The 22,271-nt window shown below is 39.7% G+C and overlaps 1 protein-coding gene across 7 annotated transcripts; it reads left to right on the plus strand.

The window, feature by feature from the left end:
- Positions 1–679: 679 nt before the first annotated feature.
- Positions 680–22,259, plus strand: LOC136427993 (bromodomain-containing protein 8-like). 7 transcript variants are annotated; one of them, XM_066417232.1, is made up of 21 exons: positions 680–790; positions 1,432–1,522; positions 2,005–2,080; positions 5,897–5,946; positions 6,322–6,441; positions 6,714–6,794; positions 7,247–7,329; positions 7,737–7,769; positions 8,185–8,217; positions 9,032–9,174; positions 11,307–11,516; positions 12,740–12,929; positions 14,138–14,272; positions 14,714–14,859; positions 15,449–15,677; positions 16,077–16,129; positions 16,601–16,818; positions 17,271–17,423; positions 17,867–18,044; positions 19,394–19,462; positions 21,680–22,259. In XM_066417232.1, exons 1-21 carry the CDS (start codon positions 700–702, stop codon positions 21,752–21,754), a joined length of 2,457 nt encoding a protein of 818 aa, XP_066273329.1. In that variant the 5' UTR covers positions 680–699; the 3' UTR covers positions 21,755–22,259. The 7 variants fall into 7 exon arrangements, with proteins under 7 accessions (XP_066273329.1, XP_066273333.1, XP_066273328.1 ...); XM_066417231.1 differs by having other exon boundaries at positions 681–790; positions 19,376–19,462; XM_066417236.1 differs by lacking the exon at positions 14,138–14,272 and having other exon boundaries at positions 19,376–19,462.
- Positions 22,260–22,271: the final 12 nt, after the last annotated feature.

Genomic DNA, 22,271 nt, shown 5'->3' on the forward strand with positions numbered 1-22,271 from the left:
GTATAGATAGGTACAAAGGCAATAAATCAATAGCATAAAGTCACCGTTTAATATGGTATCGACTTGCATATTTGGTGTAACGTTGACTTGTTTAAGCATTTAGATATTAGGGTGCAATGGCATTTCAAACAAACGCTAAAGCGACAAATATCGCAAGACATGCCCAAATACCAATATTTGATATGAAATTAACTAGTACTTCAACGTAATATACTGTGTTCTGGATATCATTTATTTCAGCATTGTGGTTCTTTTGAAAAGAGTCTTTTTTTTTTTTAAATAACACCATCCAGCTAAAACAAGACATGTGTTTGCTGGTGAAGATCGCTAACATTCATATTTTGATTTGCTATCTTGAGATTACAAACTGCTTGAAGGTCATACCAGTTGCAAGCTCCAATCTTATAGCAAAAAATGTTACAATGACACAATATCCCTGTCCAACATCTGCTTGAAGATGGTATGATCTCAGTGAAAAACTGAAAAAGGACCTCTTGTGAGATGTTTCTGAACTGCAGATAATCCGGTCCATGAACCACGTCACATCTTTCCAATACCAAGCGGAGTGACACAAATCCCTCAAATATAATTTTACGGAAATAGGTGTTAGTTTTAATCGATTAATTTATGCAATTTTATACTATAATCGTTACTTATAATCTATGTCATTACCTTTCATCCATTTGGCAAGTTCCAAATATGGCAAATTTCGACCTATTTTGTTTGTCGCGGATTTATGTCACATTTTACCGCCAGGTCGTCATCATCATCATGGCGGCATCTCAACACAGTGAGTGGTGGTCGATATATCGCCAATCTCTTTGTTCCTACAATTTCCCGCGTTTTTACAGAGCTTTAGCTTACTTCAAGGGGATCCTGAATCATAAATATGACTGGTTCTGTTGTAAAACAATGACAGAATTTTTGTTTGGTATGACCATACCCTTCTAAAGGATTGAAACTCGGGTGGGGAGGGGGGGTGCACGGATATCCGCGGATAGAAAAGTACATCGTGTGTGAGCTTATTTTCTAAGCTTCACACACAAAGTATAATTTCCGTTAACGTTGTACATGTAACTGTTATATGTATAAAATCTAGGCAGCTTTGCTAAAATAAAGTAATAAATGTGTAGAACTGATAATAGTAGAGGCAATAACTGTTTTGATAGGCTCTTCGTTGAGATTTGAACTGTAAGTAGTGAAGATATATATGAACAGATTATTGTACAATTTATAGGCAAGAAAAAAGTTATAGGCGGCTCTTGTAGGGGGTTATTTACATGCTGAAAAGTGCACGAGTCGTCTACACTACTACTACAGCTGGTTTATGATAAGGCAAGAGGTGATTTTAGTGTTTGACTTGACTAACTTAATTAGTGTATAGTGCTGCATATTAAAAAGAGTGAAGACCTTTCCGTTGTCTTCCCCCAGAACTGAAGATGCAGAACCCCCAGGACAAGTGGACCTTGAGAGAACAGTTATGTCTGGCTTCAGCTGTACTCAGAAGTGGGGACCAGAACTGGTACGATGCATACATGTTTATCGAGATAAAGCCATTTTCCTACATGCCATAAGGCCAATGCTTTATTAAAAATTGCAACAAGATAATACATAGTGGAGCGCCAGGCAGCCAAGCTGATGTTGCAGACCACTTAACATTACAATTACAAGGCCATGCTAACTTGATTTTAAATATTACATCTGGGCGTGCATCAATTTTTGTTCGTTTCCCCCAAAAAAACTAAACTCGTCAAATATCGCATGGATTTAATTTCACTGTTGGAGTGGAAAGTAGGTTTTCAGACTGTTCAAATTGTGGTCAAAACAATACTGTAGCACAAAAACACATATTTGCAGGGAATATTTTTCACTATATTGTTTATCACATTCGACAATGCGTGCGGTTGGCTGTAAACATCACATCATACATGTATATCTAGTGGTCAAAAAGAAGACAGGTGTACACAGCAAAGATGCAAACTGAATCAATTTCCCTAATTCCAGGGTTTCTGTAAGCAGAGCTGTGAAGCCTTTAGCAGAACCTGGTCTTCAAAGACCACCAGACTTCTATTCCCAGAAGGTAGGTGGAAAAGTCACTTAAAGTTTTTATGTAAAAATGTACCAAAGCATGAAAAAACATGATTTTTTAATTAGAATTGTAATTTGTAGGGTAAAGAACAGCATTTCACTCGCCCATAGACTTCAATGATGAACATATAAGAAAAAGGCTGTTAAAAGTCACCTACCTGAAGTTTAGGTCATGGAAAACTCACATTGGCAGCGTAGTCTGACCTCTAAAGTGTCAATCTACTGAGTTTCGCCGATTTTCCACTGGCGCAAAGTGGTGAAATTCTATCAAAACATCGCGAGATGACCTTTGACCCCCCTTCACAAGACCTGATCACATCCAAACTACACCTATTTCAAAGTGTACCGGACACTTCAAACACGGCTAAAACCCTGTTTTTCTAACTAAATGAAATAGCCACAACCCGTACCTGTCAATTCCAGCTCAAAAACACCAACATTTCCAACAAAGAGGCCTCCTACAGCTACTTTTAAATAGCATATACATGCGGTTTCTGTCTGGCATTAAAATGGACCCTCTGCGCATGACTGTAATGGTGAACTTTGGCCTTTTACAGCCTACAGGTTCAAGATTGACAAATTTCAATCACTTCACATGTTGCGGGTAAGAGTTGTCAAGCACTGACCCAAGTTTCAAAGATCTCTGACCTGGAACGGTCCCCTGGGAATACTTTGGGAGACAGGTGTCAGAGAGCTTTTCTCAGGCTGTGGCAGTTGAAAGGTCCCATGTCATTTTGCAAGAAAAACTGACATAAGCAGGAGAAAAAGTTAAAAGCTGCTCACCCTGACATAAGTAGGTTACTCTTCCTCACTTTGGCCACCTAAAGTTGTATTCAAAAGCTGCCAGGATGCACTTTGAAGCATTCAATGACAGTGCATACAACAATTGTCAGCACTGTCACTAAAAGTTCCAAAAAAGTTTTAAAAATGGCAAAATAACTCAAAAATGGAAACATTTCTAATACATCTGACTCAAGTGAGTTAGCTGAAGCCAAAGCCAATCTCTTTCCCCCCCAAAAAAAACAATTCGAAGGCAAATATAAGCCCTTAAGCCCCACCTGACACCCCCCCCCCCAAGTCTGTGCACAGTATGCACTCATTAAATGCTTCAAAGTCTGATCTCTCAGCTTGTAAAGGCAACTCCAGGTCCCTGAATGTATTGGGAGCTAGCTCTATATGCCAGGGTGACCAGCTTTTAACATTTTCCCCTCTATATTTCACTTTTTTTATCAATCATATGGGCCCTCAAACCACAACCATAGCCTTCATAGCACCTGTCTCAAGAAGTACTCCCAGGGGACCATTTCTAGGAGAATAGTCCCCTGGGAATCTTCAAAAGTTGTGACGATGCCCGGCAACTCTTCCCTACATCACGTGAAGCGACTAGCAGCTGTCAATATTGAATTTGAATCCCCTATCAAAACCTTATAGGGTAAAGAACAGCATTTCACTCGCCCATAGACTTCAATGATGAACATATAAGAAAAAGGCTGTTAAAAGTCACCTACCTGAAGTTTAGGTCATGGAAAACTCACATTGGCAGCGTAGTCTGACCTCTAAAGTGTCAATCTACTGAGTTTCGCCGATTTTCCACCGGCGCAAAGTGGTGAAATTCTATCAAAACATCGCGAGATGACCTTTGACCCCCCTTCACAAGACCTGATCACATCCAAACTACACCTATTTCAAAGTGTACCGGACACTTCAAGCACGGCTAAAACCCTGTTTTTCTAACTAAATGAAATAGCCACAACCCGTACCTGTCAATTCCAGCTCAAAAACACCAACATTTCCAACAAAGAGGCCTCCTACAGCTACTTTTAAATAGCATATACATGCGGTTTCTGTCTGGCATTAAAATGGACCCTCTGCGCATGACTGTAATGGTGAACTTTACAGCCTACAGGTTCAAGATTGACAAATTTCAATCACTTCACATGTTGCGGGTAAGAGTTGTCAAGCACTGACCCAAGTTTCAAAGATCTCTGACCTGGAAAGGTCCCCTGGGAATACTTTGGGAGACAGGTGTCAGAGAGCTTTTCTCAGGCTGTGGCAGTTGAAAGGTCCCATGTCATTTTGCAAGAAAAACTGACATAAGCAGGAGAAAAAGTTAAAAGCTGCTCACCCTGACATAAGTAGGTTACTCTTCCTCACTTTGGCCACCTAAAGTTGTATTCAAAAGCTGCCAGGATACACTTTGAAGCATTCAATGACAGTGCATACAACAATTGTCAGCACTGTCACTAAAAGTTCCAAAAAAGTTTTAAAAATGGCAAAATAACTCAAAAATGGAAACATTTCTAATACATCTGACTCAAGTGAGTTAGCTGAAGCCAAAGCCAATCTCTTTCCCCCCCAAAAAAAACAATTCGAAGGCAAATATAAGCCCTTAAGCCCCACCTGACACCCCCACACCCAAGTCTGTGCACAGTATGCACTCATTAAATGCTTCAAAGTCTGATCTCTCAGCTTGTAAAGGCAACTCCAGGTCCCTGAATGTATTGGGAGCTAGCTCTATATGCCAGGGTGACCAGCTTTTAACATTTTCCCCTCTATATTTCACTTTTTTTATCAATCATATGGGCCCTCAAACCACAACCATAGCCTTCATAGCACCTGTCTCAAGAAGTACTCCCAGGGGACCATTTCTAGGAGAATAGTCCCCTGGGAATCTTCAAAAGTTGTGACGATGCCCGGCAACTCTTCCCTACATCACGTGAAGCGACTAGCAGCTGTCAATATTGAATTTGAATCCCCTATCAAAACCTTATAGGGTAAAGAACAGCATTTCACTCGCCCATAGACTTCAATGATGAACATATAAGAAAAAGGCTGTTAAAAGTCACCTACCTGAAGTTTAGGTCATGGAAAACTCACATTGGCAGCGTAGTCTGACCTCTAAAGTGTCAATCTACTGAGTTTCGCCGATTTTCCACCGGCGCAAAGTGGTGAAATTCTATCAAAACATCGCGAGATGACCTTTGACCCCCCTTCACAAGACCTGATCACATCCAAACTACACCTATTTCAAAGTGTACCGGACACTTCAAACACGGCTAAAACCCTGTTTTTCTAACTAAATGAAATAGCCACAACCCTTACCTGTCAATTCCAGCTCAAAAACACCAACATTTCCAACAAAGAGGCCTCCTACAGCTACTTTTAAATAGCATATACATGCGGTTTCTGTCTGGCATTAAAATGGACCCTCTGCGCATGACTGTAATGGTGAACTTTACAGCCTACAGGTTCAAGATTGACAAATTTCAATCACTTCACATGTTGCGGGTAAGAGTTGTCAAGCACTGACCCAAGTTTCAAAGATCTCTGACCTGGAACGGTCCCCTGGGAATACTTTGGGAGACAGGTGTCAGAGAGCTTTTCTCAGGCTGTGGCAGTTGAAAGGTCCCATGTCATTTTGCAAGAAAAACTGACATAAGCAGGAGAAAAAGTTAAAAGCTGCTCACCCTGACATAAGTAGGTTACTCTTCCTCACTTTGGCCACCTAAAGTTGTATTCAAAAGCTGCCAGGATACACTTTGAAGCATTCAATGACAGTGCATACAACAATTGTCAGCACTGTCACTAAAAGTTCCAAAAAAGTTTTAAAAATGGCAAAATAACTCAAAAATGGAAACATTTCTAATACATCTGACTCAAGTGAGTTAGCTGAAGCCAAAGCCAATCTCTTTCCCCCCCAGTAGAATTGTGTTCTTAACTGTCTAGAAAACTAGGATGAGAAAAAGTGGATAAAGTCATTTGGTGTTCATATTTTTTTCTGTGTTTACATGTATGTCTCTCTGTACAGAACTGTGCATCTCAGTATTCTACTCTACTGGAACAAGTGGAGGCACCAAAGTGAGTATTCACTGTTTTCTGAAATCATACGGTTAAAATCGTTGTTGTTGTCCATTTTACAGCGTTGATAATTTGTTACTTGGCTGTCAGTATTGCTTGATCAGAAGTCATCTATGGGGATGCTATGTAATGCTCAAAGCTCTGACTCAGTTACATATTTGTGTGCTTGTTTAAGATTTTCAAGTTAGCTATAGAATTCTTAGATTCAAGCTCAGTCTCTGATTCTGAAGAGAGGCAGTAAGGTTTGTAATTATGACATTGTACTTAGTTCTATGTTGTGCACCCAAAGTTTCACCTGTGCATTTAGCTAAATACATGGTAGTATTCCCAAAATTGAATTGCGAGCCCTGTTAACACATGGTTTTCTCTATCTAGGAGAAAGCGAGGTAACCAGGGTGAGGTGGAGTCCCACTGTGAGATGATTGCGCGGAAGCTAACCATGGAGAGAATAGAGGAGCTAAAGAGACTGGTGCGAATAGACCAACAGAACTATAGGTAAGGCAGTCAATGTAACTTTGCTGTGACTGTAGTACTGATTCTTGTAGACACACATACTGACTCACTGGCACTCGTCTGTTGTAAACTATTTTGCGAGAGTTTGACGTGCATGCACATACATGTAGTGTCTTGATAGTAGACCCCCAGAGGCATCTGTTCTGCGAATTAACACTATGTAGATTGTAGGTTGAGGAGTTGGAAGTCTTCCCTTATCATTCTCTGCAGTTGAATAACTGACTGCCTCTTATTTTTTTTACGTTGTATTCCAGGCGTCTGAAGGCAGAGCTGATCAAAGTAAAGAGCGGAGAGCTTGATCATCAGCTCAAGGACATGTGGAATGAAATCCAGGCGTAAGTACTGTAAAAGAACACAAGTAAAATATACATGTCATCTACCCGCCCTACACAGAGTTGTTGAATTGCATTTTGCTTTCAGTGTGTAATGGTTTAAAATCACATATAAACTATGTATATCGATAATAGTAATAATTTCCAAGCCTATACTATGGATTTGAAATGTACACCTTAGCTTTATCAAGATATAAAGAATGATGTGAGCGCCACATGTCACTGTGAAAACGTTTGCGGTGGTTTTATTTTCGCAATTTTTGCAGTGACCTCTACACTGCGAAATTCATGACACCGCAAATATATGCATTTCAATTGCTTTATACTACATAATTGTTTCAACATCTAACTTTAGATGCAGCAAGAAACCTTCCTTTTCTCCTCTACAGTGAAATTAAGGCCCCATGAAACTTAATAGATTTACAGTAACATTTACATGTTGTTTTTCTCTTCAGGAAGAAGAAAGCTTCAGAGGAGGCCCTGGAGGCTCAGCGTAAGGCACAGGAAGAGGCAGAGGCAGCCAAGGCAGCCACACAAGGTACTAGATCAGTATACTGATACACATATTATCAAACAGTTTTCTATGTCATACCTGGGCAGGGATCATGTTCTATATTATATGCGTGTTCTGGACCGGTCTATATTGTACCGTACTGCCCGGACTTCGAAGTCGTATTGCACGGGCTTCCATGGAATGATTTGAACGGGCTTCGCGTGTGCCGAATTATGTCAGGCTGATACCTTGGGTGAAAAGGAATACATTGTGTTGTATTCTATATGTTTTAAACCTTGGTCCCATTTGTAAAATATGGTGCTGGAAACAAATGTGTACTGTAAATGTAACACAGATATGTACAGTTGAAGTGAACGAATGTTAAGATGTAGAAAGCTCTTGGCTCATATAAACACTAGTTCGTTTTTCCTTCTTAAAACCTGCTCATAAAGGACCAGTCTTCTGTATTCCTGAGGTAACCACTGGTAGGTGTAAGCACATTTCACTTCATAGATTTAATTGTCGGATAGATCTTAGTACCACTAGTTTTTATAGTTGACAAACATGCATACATTTATGTAGTTACATGTAACTCCTTGTACCTATCAAGACTACGTGTCAGAAATATGTTTTTAGGAACTGAACAGTTAGTTTTTTAGGGGAAAGGGAAATAAGTATGTAGATCTATCAGGAACTGAAAGGTCCCAGTAAGATGTAAACTGGACAATGTTCTAAGCATCTAGACAAGAACTGTTTCCACTTAGGGGCCTTCTCCTTTGACCTCAAGCATGTGTAGTTCTTCAAATCGTGAGCCAGCTTATACATACAAATCTAGATGTACTTCAGATATTGTATAACATTCCTCATGCTTTCTCTTTTCTTTACTCTTATATCTGTAAGGACACTTACATCAGCCTTCAGAATTTACAACTGGTATGTTTTACTTTTTCTTATGTTTCCTCATCTCCTCCTTTCACTTCATAGATATGGATAGTATTAGTTGACCTTTAGATCATGTTTTTTCTTGCATAATTGTGTTTCAGTGGGTATAAAATGATTGTTTATTTACATTGTGTATATGACAGGGTAGAGATTCTACCGGTAAAGATCCAAAACATAGTTTCTGTCTACAGAGATGGTGATCAGGATGCTAGGAATGTGTAAGGCTGGTCTCCCATTTATAGATCCTGAGTTTCAAGTCAGCCCAGTGATCTACAGTGACATGAATCAAAGTTGAAAAAATCTGACTGTCTTTAAAGCGAATATGTCCAAATTTACAGACTCCGATTGGGATCTCTACTGATAGAATCACCAATTGTACTGGCAGAGATCCTGATTGCAATCTCTTTTATCAGAGACTCCAATCACTATCTCTACCGGCAGTATATTCTTGCCAATATTCTCGCCAGATTGCATTTTCTACCCTATGTGTGTAAGGTGTATGTACATGTGTACATGTACCATATCATGTGCATGCACACACAAAAACAAGCAAAGAAAAGAAAAGATTTGACCAAACCGAAATGGAGGTAAGTCTACAAGGGTTTCTAAAATCCTTGAGTAAGATGTCTTTGTACATATTGTGTATTACAAGAATCAAGAACATTGTGCTGAATTAACCTTCTTTCTACTGAAGTAGCCTTTTGCCGTAAAGTTGTTATGGTTATAGCCTTACAGGGCCAGGGAGGAGGTTAAGGATGCTATGCTCATTAGTAATCACTATACATGTGCCTCCCTTTTCCTCTAGGGCAAAAGGGTAAAAGACCATTGCATCAGATGAGACAGCAGGCCCCTCAGCACCTGCCACATCTCCAGCTGCCAGCAGCAGCCGCCAGCTCAGCAGCTGCACAGGAAGGGATAGCAGATGCTGCACCTAGGGAAATTGTTGAGGTCAGTGTATGTATGTGTACAAACAGTGGGTTCATAAGTCATTTCCCTCTACAATGCTGTCAACATTGCTGGATTCAGATCATTTATATGCTAATTTTAAAGTTACTGTTACAAAATTGAGGAAAGGCTTGACGACTTGTTAAGTGGGGAAGAACAGATGAATTCTGCAGTTAGTGAGTGGGGATCATAGGATTATGAAGAGGGTATGTCTGATTTGAAATAGAAAACTTTATCAGCAGATGAACCAATCAGAGAAAACTTTATCAGCAGATAAACCAATCAGAGAGAACTTTATCAGCAGATAAACCAATCAGAGAGAACTTCATCAGCAGATGAACCAATCAGAGAAAACAGAAATATTTAGATGACAGTCTACAATGTATTTGCACATTGTGATCCAGTCAGTGGTTTCTCTGATCCTGAAGTTAGTTGTATAACGTGTAACGTTGGGTAACATAAATTCGTGGGGTACTTAAAGTCGGGATTTTTCGAAAACGGGGTATTTAGGGATATTTGCTAGATGCAACATCAGTAATACCGCTAGAAATGCAAACTTGACAGACTAACGTATTCAGAACACTGTCTGAAAAGCTTCGATAAGCATGCAATAGAAGTTGGCTACGTCAAAAACTCTCCGTCCCTTATTGTCACAGTCTGAGGGCTTCGTGGGAGCATTATTCTACATAGTTGTTCGCTGGTTTATAAGACAAATGTCACATCCGCTTCCTGCTCAACACAATTATTTACAATACAACTTATTAGAATCTCTTTTGCTAACCTACAACTGGACTCTAAGTGTGATTAATTATCAAAACGCCTCTTTGTTGCTGCAATCAATGGCTACGGCACTACGGTGAATTTTTCCCGCCGCCATATTGTTACCCAGAATCCTGCTATTCGGCAGACAACAAACGTTGGCGAGGAACACTTTTTTGTCTTAATGTTGTGTGTGATAGTGGACTAATGGCGATATTTTCCTCAAAGTTTGCTCTTAGCACAAGCAGAAACACATGGACATAATAGTATTACAATTTCTACGGCATCCAGCTAAGGCCCCGTTGAATAATGTACAAATTTCCATGACGGTGGGGGTGAACTTTGAGTGACGTTCTATACCGACTCAACACACGGGTTGTTCCCGAAGGCCTGATGTTTGCGGTACGGCCGTTTTTTCGTGTATTTTTTTACTTGGACACGTCTATATCCATAGCACTCTCCTCAAGCCAAGGATGGAACGAATAGCTGCTGTATAAAATGTGATTAGCGGTAAGATATTCAAGACGAATCTTCTCTCCCGAATTAATGTGCCCCCCTGTCCGACAGCACCGTAATTGTGCGTGCGGCGGACGGTAGTTTAAAGTTGAAATATTATGGTGTCAGCACGACTAGAGACAAAATCTACCATATATATGATTAGTGCAAAGATAGTACATGATACTGACAGAATAATAGAAAAAAAGGATGGTTTATTGTTCTGCTAGATTGATTTCAGTCAACCATTATCGGAAAAATCCCGAATTTAGGTTACCCAACGTTACATTTTTCTGTGAACAAAAATTGATGCCTTCGTTCTTCAGGTTTCTACACTGACAAAGGCAGACAAGATGAAAGTGCCTGCAGTTTTCCAATAGTTCAGAACATTTACTCTTAAATTTTAAAGTTACAGATACAAAACCATGTGTAGTGTTGTTGAATTTATGCGCTATGTTGTATTACCATGCACATTTTTTTTGCAGCACCCACAGTTGATAATCTGTTTTTGGTGTTGACTAATAGTAATAATGCTTGGTGTTAGCTTTTTTGGTAACATTGACACTTTGTCAGCAAGGCCTAATTTCTTATCCTTCATCTTTAGTATTGTTTGCTGTATTTTCTTCAAAACAGCTTACACGTACCAAGGTTATTCTGGTTTTGAAGTGTAAAAGGTTGTTCTGTATGTTATGACTGACAGAAACTAACATTCATGTACATGTAGGCATACTGACCTTCCAAAGACTGCTTATCACATAGAGCACCAAATCTTTCATTGTGCACCTAATTTTGGAGTAGAGTTTTGGCTTGCATTTCTCCATGCTCATTCATTCATTCTATTCTTTTCTTTTCCTTTGCATGTACCACCTTCTGCCACATAGGGGGAAGCTCCCATTGGCCCCGCCCCCCTCGCATTGCCCCTCCCCTCCCCGAACCTTCCCCAACAACAGCAAGACGCACGAAGCCCAGCCCAGACACCAACCAAAACAACGTCGTACCAGAAACAGCCGCCTCCGTCGCCACTTCTTTCGTCCCTCCTGAAAACGAAACACCAAGAGCTGGCACAGCATGGTCTGACCCAAGCCCCCCTGGTCAGTCTGTCTGAGCATCCCTTTGTGATCTTTTATTGTTTTCCATGATTTAACCCTACAGCACATTGCTACTCCCTGCTACATCTTCTTGCCTTTGCTCATATTGCAGCTCTCTTGTTCTAACAATTTTGTGATCTTTTCCTTTACCTCTACATCTTCCATTGTACAGGTTAAAATGATAATGGTTTTATAGGACTTAAAAAAAGAATGGTGGAACTTGTAACGTGGGGATGGATAGCCAATAAGTTGTGCAGTTAGTGAGTGAGGATCATTAGCATATGGTATGTCTGATGAAGAGGGTATATCTGATGTAAAACATTGAGTAAAACTTCATCAGCATATGAACCAATCAGAAAACTTTTATCAGCAGATGGACCAATCAGAAAAAACTTCATCAGCAGATGGATCAATCAGAGATAACCTCATCAGCAGAAGAACCAATCAGAGTAAACTTTTATCAGGAGATGAACCAATCAGATGAAACTTTCCAGAATTACCACAGGACAATGTAACAAACCTGTACCTAAAGCTCCATTGTGTCTCTCTTTCTTTGAATAACACATATTACTGTTTTTCTTGCAATTCTTTCCTCTCAAAAATCTTATTGATACCAACTATTCAGTTCTTGACTGACTGAACTAAAACAATGTAGGAGACCCAATTTACATTATTGTGTTCAGAAATCCGATACTTCAAATTTATGTGAAGAATTTTGAATATGCACTGTATCAAGTATGGGCAATGATGATAAAGTTTACTACTAAGTTTTTTGGAACATACAAATAGCTTTTTTTACCCTTGTGTAAATATTCGAATAACTGTCCATTGAATGTTTGTCACACAGCATTTCCTGAAACTCATGGGAGCATAGTGTATCTGCCTCCCAGATTTGTTCTTATTTCTTTGTCTATTGATAGTCAAGTCTCCTGCCTTTTGCCTTGATTTTATAAAGATTCACTCAAAGGTACCATTGAATATGGTATTCTCAGAAAGATAACATTGAAAATGGTACTCATGTTCAGGGTTATTTGAACTCAGTAGATATAGGGCTTGTGATAATAGGAGCTTAGGCACAGTTGTGCACCCAAAATTAGACCTGTGCACCTAATTTTGTACTGTAGGTGTTCTGAAATATTTGTGTAGGACAGAGTCAAGGTACTGTAATTATACGCTAGCATATAATATTCTTAACATCTAATTATCTGATTATATTTCACTCACAGGAACATGACCATTCCTCTGTGCCACAGCCTCTCCCTCCTCTTACCATTCCACCAGCTGCAGCAACTTCCCAGCATTCCATGCTAGAAGGGTCAGGGGTCATGCCAGCCCCCCTACAGAGCCCAGCAGCTGCCGTGGGGCAGAGTCAGGTGTCTCCAGCTGCTACAGCTGTGCCCAGCTCACCTTCTGCAGGTGCAATTTCTTTCAGACATACACTTTTCTATGGGCCTACATATGTATTTAGATTCATACCTAAAGTATGTATAATGTAGCTTAATTAGCTCTCAGATGTTTCCATTATTACACTACAGATAATCTTGTAGAATTCAAGTTTGAAATGTTTCCTAAGCTATACTTATTTCATGTAAATAACCTTTTCATATTATATTGACATGTACACATAGTTCTATCAGTCCTAACCCATGTGCATTAGATTCCTTTGATCAGGTTCGCTATATCAACAAAATGTTTGCGCAGGTAATTTTTACTGCCTTTATGATATTTGATGATTTTTGCACTGTAGATCTTGAAATATTTTCAGTCACTGTGGTTTATTTCCATGTGTTTTTTTTTGTGGTGCAAAAATCCTGACACTGCAAATATCTGTCTTAGTATTGTGGCAACTGTGAACCTGAAACACTACAAAAATCAATGAACTTACAGTATGTCTAACACATGCTAAACTGTTTTATTTGAATACTATTCAGAGAATTTCTGAATTTCATTTAATTGTATACTCTCCCACTCCTCCACCACAATCCTTTACTAATGCTTGCTGTAGATTTTTCTCTAGTTGTGCTCGCACCCTGTTTTACAGACAGGAGTCCCATTGTGCCTAATTATTTCATTCCGAACACAAATCAACAAGAATTTCTATTATCTTCCTACAAGAACTCACTCTAAAAGTTTTCTCTCGTCCTAAAGTTGGAAATTCTTTAGGAATTCTCATTGTTGATTCAACAAAAATCATGTCCAGGTTGTAGAAATTGTCTTCATGAAACCTTACATGCATTCAGGAATTTGATAATTGCCATGAAAACATATCATCCATTGGCAAATTTAGTTGCAAAACTTCCATATGTGAATATATTGGATGCGTACAATTTGAATGTATTGAGTATGACAGTCTGTTACAGATTCTGAAGTACTATAGGTCGTAAAACTTTCGTGGTGGTTTTATTGTCGCGGTAACCTCTCAACTACAAACTCAAGACACCATGAATATGTGTTTCAAAAGTATGGCTACTGTACTACAGAATTCTTTCAACCACGAAAACACAGTTAAAACATTTTCCCTACTACTGTGAAATAAAGCTACCGCGAAAGTAAATCAATTTACAGTATTGTTTTTGCATACATCATGCATTGAGTCTGTTGGGTTCCATTCTTGCACACTACAGGGGCTCCCACCCTCTCCAGATTACTTAATAAGACTGGGCCTACTGCACATCATCAGAAAGGCTGCCAGCCTCCTCTACCCTCTCCCAACCCCCTCTCCCCTCCTCCTCAGTCACCCTCTCATGGGCATCCCCAAGGTAGGGAGTGGTCTCTTAATCATTCTAACATAGTGCCTTACTCATTGTGAGCTTTTCTTCTCTTTTACATGTAGATGTAGTATCCCACTAGCACGTGTTAAGTAGAGTAGCCCTCTAGGGTTTCCACTCTCATCTAATAAGAAGTAAACCATTTACCATGATAAACAAACTAAGCCCTTGAGCAAATATACATTCACACACAATGGTACAATGTATATCAGTGTAGTCTTTAAAAAAGACTTGTATATTGGCAAATATACACAACTGTATAGGTATATTTAGTATATGTCACATAGTCTACAAATATATACACAGGACAGATAATAGGGAAATCAGTTGAAGAACAAAATTCAACATTTAAATCTTGGAAGATTAAACTTATTACTCATAGTTTAACATGCATGAAAGTCTTTACTGTATTATAAATCTTTCCAAATTCAGAGATGGTCTCGACCCTTCAAAGCGCCGCCAGCCAACCAGGGCAGGTAATGACCAAGCCGCCGCCTACTACCAGACAGCAGCCACCTGTGGTGTCCAGCCCACCACAGCCACATGTGGCAGTACAGCAGCAAGCTAAAGTCAAACAGGTAAACTCTACTGTACAGCAGTGGACCCGTCCCTCCATCCCAGGACTCGAAATTCATTTTGGGGATAGGTCAACTGGTGTACTCAACCTAAAAATCTAGGGGCACAAAATTTGGGCGCACAACATAAAATCATATGAAATGTCAGCAAAACGAGAAGAGAGAAAAAAGAGCGCTCTTGCCCAGAGTTGAAGGCAGAATTCCGAAATGGGTGCGAGGCACTTGATGTTGGTATGCACAATGCCAACACAGTTTCGAAAAATTGTGATGAAACCAACTTCAAGTTGTATAAATTTCTCTGACGCTTAAATGTCAAGAATATGCTGTAACTGTAAGCTTACACTGTACAAAAGAACCTTTATGTATAGCACAAATATCTAGGTGCACCAGTTCACCCAAAATAAAGCAATTTGGTGCACGGATCCAATTTCATGTGCACTAAAGTGCATATACATCCAGTATTTTCAGCCATGGATAGATTTACATGTACATGTAAACACTTATCTCTCATTCTATGTGGCTGAAGAAGTCGCCAGGTGACTGCACAGAATTTGCATACCCGCCATACTTTTAAAACTTGCCATCTTTGTAGGAGCCATTACCAGAGCCCCCGCCGACCGTCCAAACCCCTCCCGGTGTTCCGTCTGTGACACCCACCCCCTCGACTCCTCAGATCAAGGAAGAACCCAGACAAGTGGTCCAAGAGGAGGTTGTCCGTTTGAAGGAAGAGCCTGTGTCCCAGATCGAAGCCACTCCCACATCCAAAATGGATGAGGTCAAGGAGATGCCCAGAAGTACTGTTAGAAGGAAGGGTCAGAGAGGTCAGTTGTACATGTAATTCGATGACACATGCATGCATCAATTGTTTCTTAAACAAAGAAAAGGAGTTTGCACAAATTGTACAAAGAAGCTGCAAAAATGAAGAATCATATTTATGTTGTAAATTGCAAAAAAAATATCGAAAAATTGAAAATGATAAAATGCTTCTTTTCCTCTCGTAAAAAGAACTTACTCCTTGTACATTGAACACATTACGTTCTGTGTGTTCAGTCATTTGTTCAACCTTCCAGACAATAATGGAATCAGTGTGGCCTTATTAATTAAGAAAAAGCACCATACTTGTTGCAAGTTGTGCTCATACTTAGAAGTGATGTAGTATTCATCACAGTAAATTGTATTTATAGTTTTTTTTACATGCCAAAACATTTACCTTTGCTCAGGCCGCCCAAGGGGATCTCGAAGAGGCACGCGATCTCGGGCAAGGCCAGAGCCGGTAAGGTCTCTTTCGTTTCTACATGGTTCAGACTTTCTCACTATATTAACTGCTGGTTTGTTAATCAAAAGACTTAAAGTGACATGAAAAATTTGAAGACCTCCAACTGCCTCCATGTACCGAAGATTTGTTTTCAGTGTTTCTATTTGTTATATTCTTGTGTGACCATTCTTGACTCCGTAGTTATTTGAATACACTGTCAGTTGAGTGGCAGGAAGTGAGTAAAAAACAGACATGACAGGTCATGGGGTCAATGGAAGAGGCTACTTATACACAGGGAGGTATTGTTTTTGATTATATTTCCCATATGCCAGTCACATTCACCATAGAGTGACAGTATTTTAGTGATCACACTAGACATGTGTATTAATCAAAACCATGTTTGCATAATTGATGGACTACAATTAAACGAGACAAACAAGAAATCATAGGTGTGAGGTCTTAGAACTCTTGTTTTTCCATGCACTATAGGATGACGGTGATCGTGAAGCAGACACGGTCGAGGGGAGTGACACGGGCGACCCCGGGAAGGAGGACACGCGGAGCGAGGTGGAGTACTCGGAAAGCGAGGATGGCCGACCACAGGACAGCGACGATAACTCCAGCATCAGCGCAGCAGGACCACACCCGCTGGCAGCATCTTTCCAGTCGGACTCTCTCCCCAGCAGCCCAGCTTCCTTCTCACAATGGTATCTAACATGTACCCTCTATCAGCTCTCTGCAGTGTGTGTATCAACAATTAATTTTTAGACTGCAAGGACACATACATCTACATGTACATGCTGCTCTAGCCTTACTTTTTGTCATGTTTGTTTTGTAGCTTTACCTGTAGTGTGCATAGTCAGATGGTAAGTGACCCTGCCTGTGGATCAACATGTTTCCGCTGACCTGTGTTGCAAGCTACCGGAAAGGGTCCTCAGTCCTTAGAATGGGACATTAAGCTGTCGTCCACTGCTTGTTGTGCTTCAGGGAGCCAAAAACGATCAAGATTCTTTTCACTCCAGTTTCAACTATGCCACTTTTAACTTAGGTTGTGAAATAGAATTACATCAATTTCAAAATAAACCACTGTTGTTGTTTCATTTCATGTCTTCACATGAAGAGGAAAGATTTCACATGTTTGTATCTTGCCCTCTTGCAGTAGTGATGATCAGGAGACGCTGAAAGCAGAGCGGGCCTGGCGGAAGGCTATCATGATGGTGTGGAGAGCAGCTGCCTCACACAAATATGCCAACGTATTCCTCCACCCTGTAACGGATGACCAGGCACCAGGATACCACAGCATTGTCTTCAGGTAAGGAGGCAGAACATCATTAGTAGCTGTTCTTCTATGCCATACCTGGGCTGTGATAATTGATACGGATGTTTCAGACCGATTATTTTGTAATTTATGCTATTCCACGGGCTTCTTCTTTAGTCCCATGGGCTTTACATTCTTTTTTTTAAATCAAATGCACCTCATGTGCACATGCGCTACTGTGGAAAATTTGAATACCAGATCTGGAGTTGATGTTGTTACATTTTTCTTTGAGAAATGTGTGTTTCTTGTATGACATTAAAAAAAACAGTACAAAACGGTGTGTAGATAAAAGGCAGTGGAAGTAGAGGAATGGGCTTCGTCTCCCAATACTGTGCCCTGGACACTTTGGATTAACAACCCACTGCCCCTACGGCCTCAACAAAAAAGATAACAAGATCTTTACCTTTACCACTAATAAATCTGTTATAACAACATAGGCCGATGGATTTGTCGACAATCAAGAAGAACATCGAGACTGGTTTGATCCGGACCACGGCAGAGTTCCAGAGAGACATCATGCTGATGTTCCAAAATGCCATCATGTACAACAACTCCGACCATGATGTGTACCACATGGCTGTGGAGATGCAGAGGGACGTCATGCAGCAAATACAGGTAGGTTTTGAATGTAGTACATGTACGTCTCTTACCACAGGTAGGTACATCGTAGCCAAATTACTGTCTTATTCTGAATCTTTAGCAGCAGTTTTGTAATCTGCGTAAGGGCCTAGACTAAGTCACTTTTGTTGTACAATCTTTGTTTAGTTACAAATTAAGGGCATTCTTTTTACTGAAAAATGTGTATTACATTTAGATCCTTGTCGGCTTTGTCAGCAGAAAATTATACATCAAAATCGTATGGCTTACAGCAAACATGACCGCAACCTCATCCCAAAATTCATGTTTTAGTTGGGCACGTTTGAAAAGTACTTGAAAGAAAGCTTACAATGCAATGCAAGTGTGACAAGATGGCTACAGGTACTAGACAGTCTTTCAGCAATACCATGTTGAAGTGCATGAGCTTTTTTCTATGACATTCATGTAGTAAGATATACATGTACTGATCATATTGCACCAACCACAATAAGCAATATGAATGGGGGTTCAATATGCAAAATGTTTTGGTAGGTAGCCAGTGCATTAACTATGATATATATTAGGAAGGCATGGGATTAAATGACTCTGAAAGGATAACTGTATGTTGCCCTGCAGTACCGGTGATGATTTATAAAGGGAGCAAGGGGCAAGTGCATGGTATTAGCACATAGGTAATAGACAGGGCTGTTATGTAGGATATATAAAACATGTCCAAGATGTGCCTGAATCTCAAGTTTGTACACTTTTAGCATACCATTTGAAGTCAGGCAGTCATTGTTTCTAATGGAATTGTGTCGTCATGTTGTGTGGATTCTACAATGTAGTATTAACTTAAGATGTGGTGTCCTCTTGTGTGGTGTGAATTTTCTTCCTTTCCTGTCAGCTTGGTACTTCAAGATATAGAAAAAAAGGCCGGCTTTACACAGATGGAAAATTATTACCCATTGAGTCTGCAAGCTCTAAAATGACATTTTCTGTAACAATACTAGTGGTGTCCCCTTGACAACTGTCCAATTTTTAGAGGTCAGACAATATTCACAGGTCCAGGGTAGATTTTCAAGCAAAGAATATGTTTAACACTCTGACGGTTTTGAAATTTGGCAACCTTCTGGCGATAAAAAAATTTGGCAAAATGTTGTATACAGTGTAACGCCGGTTTGAACATGGGCACAAGCCCGGTTGGGGATTGCATGATGATGATAATAAAAGGTGGTGAAAAAATTATGGAAAAGAATGGTTTAGGGGAAGTCTGTGGTTCTTAAAAAATGAGAGTCTGGGAACATTATTTGCTACGGTGTGCTCTTCCTTCTGACTGACTCTGTCCTCTTCCTACATTCAAACAACATAAGCAATTCTTGGCCACTCAGCTCATGGTGCAGACGGCAGACACGGGGAAGACTCAGCTGAGACTGCGAGAGACCACACGGAGACCTGAGGTTAGGCTCTTCTTCTGCTTTTGTTGTTATTGTTGTGTTTTTGTGTTGTGTACGAACAAAAGCTTTCTTAAAATTATAGTTAGATGTATTATTATTACAGTAGCCTAGATACCTATTTTTGATTCCCATGTATTCCCATGTACTTGTTTGTCTGCAATTAGCCTTCGGGCATGAACTTGCAATAAAGTTATTATCTTCGCCGAGTACTTGTACTCGGGAAGATTATGTTTTCGGTTGAAAAATCTGTTGGGTGGGTCTGTATGTATGTCAGGAGCATAACTCAAGAAAGCTTCAATGAATCGTTATGATTTTTGGTAGGTGTGTAGTGGTTGTGCAAAGGAAGGTCAAGTTCGAAAACCGTTCACCTGGCATATTCTATCAGTACTGCAGCGGACTTTGCGTGTTTTTGTGTTTGTATGTAGGCAAAAAAAGTGACGGAAACGTTGATGGATCTTCATGATTTTTCGTAGATCAGAAGAGGTTGTAGGAACGAAGGTCAAGTTCGAAAATTATTAATCTGGCGCTTTCCTACAGTACTGCAGCGGGCTTTGTATTTGTGTGAGTTTGTATGTCGCCAGCATAACTCAAGGTGCTGTTGACGGCTGTGCATGATATTAAGTGGGTAGGTAGGAGTGTCAAAGAGGAAGGTCAAGTTCGATAATGGGCCTCCTAGCGGATATTTAAGGTACTGCAGCTGAGTTTTAAAGTTTGAGGTCGAATTTTCTGGAGGTGCCAGGCTCATGTTTTTTCAGTAATACATTGAATCTTGAACAGGGAATGAGTTGTGCAAGTTTGGGCCCCCTAGCGGATTGTTTGGACCTACAGTTGGTGTTTTTGTTGAAACCTTTGGAGGCGAATAACTAAAGAAGGGGTTGACGGATCGTCATGATTTTTGGCATGTAGATAGCTTAGGCAATGTTTTACATAATCAAATACATATTATGAAAACCAGGAGCTAATTTGCATAATAAATAAGGAAAGTTTATTAATCCGCTCAAAGTTTGTGGTCAAATTTTTTGCAGGTGCTATGGTTATGATTTTTGAGTGGTAGATAGATCTTGGGGCAGGGAGTAACTGATGTAAGTTTGGGCCCCCTTGCAGCTAGCCGTAAACTGCAGTGGGCCTATTTGTTTGTAACTTTTGAGGAGGATAACTCAAGCAGTGATTGATGGATTATTCTTGTATTTGGTATATATGTACCTTAGGTGATGATCAACATAATGATATGCTCATTATGCAGATCATGACCTACTTTACGTAATCATTGAGGAAAATGTATAGCACTGCTGCACCATAGTACGCGGCATGTGATAGTACACATCTGGCGTCCAGAATCTAGGTCAACAGCTGGCGTCCTGAATCTAGGTCAACAGCTATCTTACTAGCTGGGCGATTGAAAAGAAAGGACTAAAATGTATCTGTTATGTTTGGTATGAAGATAGCTAGATTTAAAATGAATCTAATGATTGCCGTTAGATGATAATTATGCCAAACAGGACCTAATTTGCATGATTAATGAATTTTTTTTTAAAATCTGCCGAGTTCTATGTTTGGGCGCGTTCATATGCATTTAAGTCGTATTTCAGTCTTTGTGAAAGCTTGTATCAGGGGGATATTGTTCAGTTACTAGGGCTTACCCGTAATAGCCTTAGCCTTTGAGTAGCCCTGGCTGTACTTATCTACAGCCGAAAAAAACAAATCAGAAAAATCCTTATCACCTGGATGTCTAACTGTTATTGACATTCCATGAGAGGACTTTTAGACCTGTGGCATATCAAGCCACTGAGAAAGAGGGGAACATTGATAGATATTGTTTAAGCAAATAAAGACTTAAATTGAATGGTCGTTGAGAAAAACGGCTATGTAATGTCACATTGGTAAATGGCGGTAATTTGGTACTTGCATCTGTCGGTACAATTCATATTATTTGGCGAAGATATGAGGTCGTGGAACTCTAGTTATTATTATTTTTTTTCTGAATTTCAAAATTAGAATTTGACAGAAATTCAAATCGAAGTAAAATTTGAATTTTTGAATTTAAAAAATGAAAAGATACTTAAATGGGATCTGTATGCTGTGGGATGATTTTTGTATAACATTGTTGTCAGCATAATGAAATCAATTTCTTACAAACATGGCTGTCATTTTTAAACTACATGTATGCATAATTTATTGTAACCACTCTGTTTAACGAACAGTTTGTTGACTTCTCCCCAGGACCAACAGAGACGTGGTTCTTCTGAAGAGGGAGGTCCTGGGAAAAAAAGACGCAGAGCTGACGACTTGACCTAAAGAACATTCCCTTAGCTTATACTGTATGTATAGTGGATCAACTTCGAATTCTGTGGGCATAAGAAAGTGGACATAACATACATAATTCAACATTTACATCAAACAATGATGCAACAAGTGCCCCAGCTTTGTTTACCTACTGTTCACATACAACAAATAAATGTAATAATGTGGGTATGATAAAGACTGAAAGATAGCACACAGATTTTCAAATATCTTGTTTAGATCCAGGAATGTTTCATTTCAATTAGGTTCTTGTAACAATGGATGAATTTGTTTTGGGGCCAAATTTTGCTCAAGACACAAGAGCCTTATCAGCAATGGCTGTTACATCATAGTGTCATCCCTCGTCAAATAACACTGTCCAAAGTATCAAGTCTTACATACGAGATATATGTAGCACCTTGTTGGTGAACTTCAGCATTTTTGTGTTGTAAGAAAAGGTGTGGTGGTGTTCGATGGATGTTCAGCACATACATTAATGTCATTAAAATGTACCCGTGTTCTTCAATAATTC

This window comes from Branchiostoma lanceolatum, chromosome 2 (assembly GCF_035083965.1).
Source record: "Branchiostoma lanceolatum isolate klBraLanc5 chromosome 2, klBraLanc5.hap2, whole genome shotgun sequence".
Taxonomy (NCBI): Eukaryota; Metazoa; Chordata; class Leptocardii; order Amphioxiformes; family Branchiostomatidae; genus Branchiostoma; species Branchiostoma lanceolatum.

What these genes read in the sequence shown, in the direction of transcription:
- LOC136427993 (XM_066417231.1), top strand. Translation starts at nt 700, where the DNA reads ATGGCAAATTTCGACCTATTTTGTTTGTCGCGGATTTATGTCACATTT. An exon ending in CTCTCATGGGCATCCCCAAG is followed by an intron (nt 14,273 to 14,713) that starts GTAGGGAGTGGT and finishes TTCCAAATTCAG; the next exon opens with AGATGGTCTCGACCCTTCAA. An exon ending in CCAGCTTCCTTCTCACAATG is followed by an intron (nt 16,819 to 17,270) that starts GTATCTAACATG and finishes GCCCTCTTGCAG; the next exon opens with TAGTGATGATCAGGAGACGC.